This window comes from Ammospiza nelsoni, chromosome 1, assembly GCF_027579445.1.
Source record: "Ammospiza nelsoni isolate bAmmNel1 chromosome 1, bAmmNel1.pri, whole genome shotgun sequence".
In the NCBI taxonomy this organism is placed as follows: Eukaryota; Metazoa; Chordata; class Aves; order Passeriformes; family Passerellidae; genus Ammospiza; species Ammospiza nelsoni.
In genome coordinates this window covers 1159436-1165404 of record NC_080633.1, presented here as the reverse complement: position 1 = coordinate 1165404, position 5969 = coordinate 1159436, and the positions used below count along the sequence as shown (strand labels likewise).

Sequence of the window (5969 nt, the reverse complement as noted above, 5' to 3'; positions counted from 1 at the left end):
GTTGTTGCCTGTGGCATCTTCTCTTCTCCAGGAGCCCTCCCCATGGTCTCCATGGGCAGAGGAGGCTCTGGTGAGCTGCTCTCCTGGTGTTCCATTATCCCTTTCCCTCCCACCGTCTCCCACCTGGGCCTTGTGTCCGTAGGAATGGGAATATTGGAACAAAGACCTTTGGAGGAGCAGCAGCTCCCCTGGGCCCAGGGCTGTCCATGGCCCCAGGGCTTCCAGAGGGAGGCTCAGGGGTGTCACATCTCCCCAGATGTGCTTCCCAGGATTCCTTCCCCAGGCATTTCTTTGCTTTTCCATTGTGGATGAAGCAAGGAGAAAGGAGAGCTCCTAGCTCCAAAGGCAACAGGAAGATCCTGAATTTTGGGGAAATGAGATCTGCTCACCCAAGGAAGGCAAACTGGGAGAGCAGGATGCACACAGTGCAGTCCTCAGTAAACCCTGTGTTCCTGAATCCAAGGAAAACCTGGGCCTGGGGTGTTTGGGTGAATCTGAGCAGGGTGAGAGGGATATTAAAAACCCAAAATCGTGTAAAAAAGCTGGGAGAGGGGAGGGGGCTCCTGCTTCTTCTCTGAGTGGGAAGCAGGAGGCTGCTGTGGCTCCGGGCTCGGGAGGAGCGGGATCCCGGTAGGAGCAGCGTTCCGAGGAGCTGGGAGCAGGCAGAGGGAAGGATCCCGGTAGGAGCAGCGTTCCGAGGAGCTGGGAGCAGGCACAGGGAAGGGGCCGCGGAGGGGGATCGGCCCCGCCGAGCTCCAGCATCGCCGCATCCCCTGCAGGTCCAGGCGCGCTCCCCGCGGCACCGGGCCAAGGCAAACAGCGGGAAGCCGATCCCCTCCCGCGGGGGGCACGGGATGGGGCCGCTGTTTACCCTGGATGGAGCCGCAGCCGGGGGCCCCGAGCCGAGCCCGAGCCCGCTCCGGGGCTCATCGCGGGCTCATGGCGCTGCCGCTGCTGCTGCCGCTGCTGCTGGGGGCGGCGGGCGCTGCGGTGCCCCCGGCCGTGCCCCCGGCCGTGCCCCCGGCCGTGCCCGCGCCCCGCGAGCTGGCACGATCCGTGCTGGAGACGCACGGGCAGGAGCTGCGGCTGCTGCGGCTGCTCGGAGTGGCCCGGACGGTAGGAAAAGGGGTGCGGGGGTGCTCCGCGAGCCCGCACAATGCCGTGCGGGGCCCCACGGAGCTTCTCTCCCGGCAGAGCTTCGACTGGGGGACCCACTTCAGCATCAACTTCACGGCGCGGCAGCCGCCCTGCCCCAAGCCCGCCCCGGACCCCCGCGGCTGCCGGGGCCGCCCGGGCAGGGTGAGCGGGGAGCGGGAGCCCCGAACCCGGGGATCGGGGGGTCCCCGGTGTGCTGAGGCCGCTGTGTCCGCAGGTGCAGCGCTGCTCGGCCCAGGTGTCCGTGTTCACCTTCCTGCCCGACGTGCCGCTCTCGATGGTGGAGTGCGGCCGGGAGCCGGTGAGGGCTCCGGGAGCGCATCCCGGGCTGGGACACGCGTCCCCATCGCTTCGGGGGGGTTTTATTGGCTCTGGAGTGAAATCTCCCCTTTATTTCTCCCCGCAGCAGCCCGGTGACGGCGCCCAGCCCCGCTCCCCTGGCACCAGCCCAGGTCACTCATCCTCATCATCCTCCTCATCATCATCCTCGGGCCCCCCCCCGCGGTCTCGGCCCCCTCCCAGCGCGTCCCGCCGCCCCCAGTCCCCAGCGGGGCCGCAATAAAGAGATTTCGGGCTCGGGCCTGTGCGTGTGTGCAGTTTGGGGGGGTGACAGTTTGGGGGGCACCCTCGGCTTGGGCAACAGCGATGGGGCAACTCTGGCCTTGTGCAACCCCGCGGGCACCCACCCGACACGGGCAACGTGTCACCACCCGGCGGCTCCTGGCCAAGGGGACCCCGAGGGGTGCGGATGCCACCGCCCATCACGGGGACACACGGGGACCCCCCCCAAAAGAACGGCCGCTCTGCGGCTTGGGGCCGGGCGTTTCCCCGGGGGCAGCCCCGGGGCGGGTCCCCGACCTCCCGTGGGGATAAAAGGGGCGCGGGGGTGGCCGTGGGGAGAGCGATGGCGAGCCCGTGGGTGCTGCTGCTGCTGGCGGTGCTGGGGGGCTCCTGCGCCCTCCCCGCCCCGGCGCCCCTCTCGTACCCCGAGGCGCTGGCGCAGGCCGTGGATTCCTACAACCAACAGCCCGAGGTGCAGAACGCCTTCAGGCTGCTCAGCGCGGAGCCCGAGCCCGGCCCGGTGAGTGCCCCCCACCCGGGACCCCCCCTCCCACGGGTGACACCCCCACCCCGCTCGTGGTGCCTGATCGGGGCTGCCCAGCCCGACCCTGAGCCCGCCCTGAGTGTCACCCACTCGGGACCCCCCATTTGTGACCAGGACCCCAATTCCTGTCCCCCCTCTCGGGGTGCACAGTGCCGACCCGTGAGTGAGTGTCACCCACCTGGGACCCCCCATTTGTGACCAGGACCCAAATTCCTGTCCCCCCACTCATGGTGCACAGTGCCGACCCGTGAGTGAGTGTCACCCACTCGGGACCCCCCACTTGTGACCAGGACCCCAATTCCTGTCCCCCCACTCGTGGTACCCCACTCGTGGTGCACAGTGCCGACCCGTGAGTGAGTGTCACCCACCCGGGACCCCCCATTTGTGACCAGGACCTCAATTCCTGTCCCCCCACTCGTGGTACCCCACTCGTGGTGCACAGTGCCGACCCGCGAGTGAGTGTCACCCACTCGGGACCCCCCATTTGTGACCAGGACCCCAATTCCTGTTCCCCCACTCGTGGTACCCCACTCATGGTGCACAGTGCCGACCCGCGAGTGAGTGTCACCCACTCGGGACCCCCCATTTGTGACCAGGACCCCAATTCCTGTCCCCCCACTCACGGTACCCCACTCGTGTCTCCCACCCGGGACCCTCCATTTGTGACCATGACCTCAATTCCTGTCCCCCCACTCGGGCTGCACAGTGCCGACCCCACTCGTGAGTGCCCCCCACTCGTGACCCCCCATTTGTCGCACACCCCTCATGATCCCCCCCCTTGTCACCACTCAGCGCCGGCCCTGAGCCCACACCAGTGACTGCCACCCCACTGGTGACCCCCTCCCAGCGCCACCCATTGCTGACCCCTCTGCTGTCACCTGCCCCCCACGCGTGTCCCCAGGGCGTGGAGCTGAGCTCGCTGCGGAAACTCAACTTCAGCATGATGGAGACGGAGTGCGCGGCCAGCGCCCGCGCCAACCCCGACGACTGCGACTTCAAGGAGAACGGGGTGAGGAGGAGGAGGAGGAGGAGGAGCGGGAGGAAGGGGGCGCGGGGCCCCGCTGCCATCCCCGGCTGACCCCGCGTGTCCCCCCAGGCCATCAAGGAGTGCTCGGGCCCGGTGCAGTTCCGGCAGGACGCGCCCGAGATCGACCTGAGCTGCTCCGACGCCTCCTCCGACGTGAGCGGGGGAGCCGGGCTGGGAGGGGAGGGCCCCGAGGGTCCCTGAGGGTCCCTGAGGGTCCCGCATCCCCCAAAAGGGACACCCCGGGGGCTCCGCTGCCCCGTGGTGGCTCCACAGGAGGGTGGGGGGTCCTGGGTGGGGGTTTCAGGTACAGAGTCCCATGGGCGGGGTGCTGGGTTTGGGTGTGGGGTGCAGGGCCCCAGGTGGGTCGTCCTGGGTGGGGTCTGGCCTTGGGGACACGAATGGGGTCCCAAGTGTTGGATTCTGGATATGGGGTGCCAAGTGTCCCAGGTAGGGGGTCCCTGGTGTGGGGACACGAGTGGTGTCCCTGGTGTGGGGTCCTGGGTGGGATTTTGGGGATGGGGTCTCTGGAAATGGGGTCCTGGGTGAGAAATACCCCTGGTGTGGGATCCTGGGTGGGGAATACCCCTGGTGTGGGGTTCTGGGTGAGATTCTGGGCATGGGGTCCCTAGTGCAGGATCCTGGGTGGGATCCTGGGGATGGGGTCCCTGGAAATGGGGTCCTGGGTGGATTCCCAGGGATGGGGTCCCTGGAAATGGGGTCCTGGGTGGGATTCCCAGGGATGGGGTCCCTGGAATGGGGTCCTGGGTGGGATCCCCAGGGATGGGGTCCCTGGAATGGGGTCCTGGGTGGATTCCCAGGGATGGGGTCCCTGGAAATGGGGTCCTGGGTGGGATCCCCAGGGATGGGGTCCCTGGAATGGGGTCCTGGGTGGATTCCCAGGGATGGGGTCCCTGGAATGGGGTCCTGGGTGGGATCTGGTCCCTGGTGCGGGGCCCTGGGTGGGTTTCCAGGGATGGGGTCCCTGGGTGGGGTCCTGGGTGGGATTCCCAGGGATGGGGTCCCTGGAATGGGGTCCTGGGTGGGATCCCCAGGGATGGGGTCCCTGGAATGGGGTCCTGGGTGGATTCCCAGGGATGGGGTCCCTGGAAATGGGGTCCTGGGTGGGATCCCCAGGGATGGGGTCCCTGGAATGGGGTCCTGGGTGGGATCCCAGGGATGGGGTCCCTGGAATGGGGTCCTGGGTGGGATCTGGTCCCTGGTGCGGGGCCCTGGGTGGGTTTCCAGGGATGGGGTCCCTGGGTGGGGTCCTGGGTGGATTCCCAGGGATGGGGTCCCTGGAATGGGGTCCTGGGTGGGATCCTGGTGATGGGGTCCCTGGAATGGGGTCCTGGGTGGGATCCCAGGGATGGGGGCCCTGGAATGGGGTCCTGGGTGGGTTTCCAGGGATGGGGTCCCTGGGTGGGGTCCTGGGTGGGATCCCAGGGATGGGGTCCCTGGTGCGGGGCCCTGGGTGGGATCCGGTCCCTGGTGCGGGGCCCTGGGTGGGTTTCCAGCTGCGGGGGTCCCTGGGTGGGGTCCCGGCTGTGCTCCCAAGGGGGATTCCCCCACCCCCGCACCCCTGAGCCCCCCATTCCCCCTGCAGCCGGTTCTGATCCAGCGCGGCCGCTTCGGGCGCTTCCTGAGGAAGGTTCGGCGCTTCCGACCCAAGGTCAAGTTCAACGTGCACCTGAGGGGCTCCGTGGGGCTGGGCTGAGCAATAAAGGAGCCACCGGGAGTGGCCGTGCGGGCACCGCGTCCTCCTGTCTGTCTCTGTCACACGGGGAAACTGAGGCACGGCCGGGACACGGGGCTGCTCCGCCCTTGGGTTCGTTCTGGGGAGCCCCCAGGAGCCCACCCAAAAAAGGGGTCACTGCCATCCCCAGGGTGTCACTGTCCCCATAGTCATTGTCCCCGTGGTGGCATTGTCCCCGTGGTGGCATTGTCCCCCCCAAACCAGCAGCGATGGCGAAGGGAGCTGGGGAGGGGACACAGGGGGCACTGTGAGCCCTCCAGGGAGCTGCAAGGGGCGGTTCAGGTCCCGAGGGGACCCCCATGGTGGCCCAGTTTGGGACAGGGACATTGTGGGTGCAGATTTGGGGGGCTCGGGGACCCCTGTGCCCCAAAAGCGGCTGGGGCAGGGTCATGGCTGCAGCCCCCTGGAGGGGTCCCTCCTGTCCCCCCGATATTCCTGTGGGTCTGTACCCCACAAACCCCTCCGTGGGGACCCCACAAACCCTCTGGGGACAGGGAAGGACAATCGCAGGGCTCCAAGTCCCTGCAGGGGCCGGTGGCGGGAGGAGAGCCCGGTGGTGCCCGTGTCGTGCCCATTTTGGGGGAGCCGCCCCTGGGTTCTGTCACCAGCACCGTCCCCATCCTCGTGTCCCCCTTGCGGTGACAGCGGCAGGGAACGCAGGGCAGCGCCGGGAGGCAGCGGGATTTGGGGAGGGGCTCTCGGGGGGTCCCGAGGTGGCAGCACCTGCAGGGGGGTCCCTTTGCCCCTCCACGGCCTTGGAGAGATGGGGGGACCCCAGACCTGCCCCAGAGAGCGCCCCCCACTCGTGACACCCCCATTGGTGACCCCAGGGTGTTCCCAGCTCTCACGGCTCCCTGGCTGGGCACGGGGGGATTTGGGGGGTCTGGGAACACTCGGGGGTCCCCACTGGGGCACAGGGACACTCAGGG

The 5969-nt window shown here is 68.1% G+C and overlaps 2 protein-coding genes across 2 annotated transcripts; both read left to right on the top strand.

Moving 5' to 3' along the window:
* The first annotated feature begins 893 nt into the window (after positions 1-893).
* Positions 894-1728, top strand: LOC132087659 (probable serine/threonine-protein kinase samkC). Its single transcript, XM_059494043.1, has 4 exons — positions 894-1116; positions 1195-1299; positions 1373-1456; positions 1562-1728. The coding sequence occupies exons 1-4, from the start codon at positions 940-942 to the stop codon at positions 1715-1717; spliced, it is 522 nt and encodes a 173-aa protein (XP_059350026.1). The 5' UTR covers positions 894-939; the 3' UTR covers positions 1718-1728.
* Positions 1729-2059: 331 nt separating this feature from the next.
* Positions 2060-5037, top strand: CAMP (cathelicidin antimicrobial peptide). Its single transcript, XM_059482316.1, has 4 exons — positions 2060-2236; positions 3162-3269; positions 3357-3440; positions 4891-5037. Exons 1-4 carry the CDS (start codon positions 2060-2062, stop codon positions 4999-5001), a joined length of 480 nt encoding a protein of 159 aa, XP_059338299.1. The 3' UTR covers positions 5002-5037.
* Positions 5038-5969: the final 932 nt, after the last annotated feature.

What these genes read in the sequence shown, in the direction of transcription:
- CAMP (XM_059482316.1), top strand. Translation starts at nt 2,060, where the DNA reads ATGGCGAGCCCGTGGGTGCTGCTGCTGCTGGCGGTGCTGGGGGGCTCC. An exon ending in CGGAGCCCGAGCCCGGCCCG is followed by an intron (nt 2,237 to 3,161) that starts GTGAGTGCCCCC and finishes GCGTGTCCCCAG; the next exon opens with GGCGTGGAGCTGAGCTCGCT. An exon ending in GCTCCGACGCCTCCTCCGAC is followed by an intron (nt 3,441 to 4,890) that starts GTGAGCGGGGGA and finishes TTCCCCCTGCAG; the next exon opens with CCGGTTCTGATCCAGCGCGG.
- LOC132087659 (XM_059494043.1), top strand. Translation starts at nt 940, where the DNA reads ATGGCGCTGCCGCTGCTGCTGCCGCTGCTGCTGGGGGCGGCGGGCGCT. An exon ending in TGCTCGGAGTGGCCCGGACG is followed by an intron (nt 1,117 to 1,194) that starts GTAGGAAAAGGG and finishes CTCTCCCGGCAG; the next exon opens with AGCTTCGACTGGGGGACCCA. An exon ending in GCCGGGGCCGCCCGGGCAGG is followed by an intron (nt 1,300 to 1,372) that starts GTGAGCGGGGAG and finishes CTGTGTCCGCAG; the next exon opens with GTGCAGCGCTGCTCGGCCCA.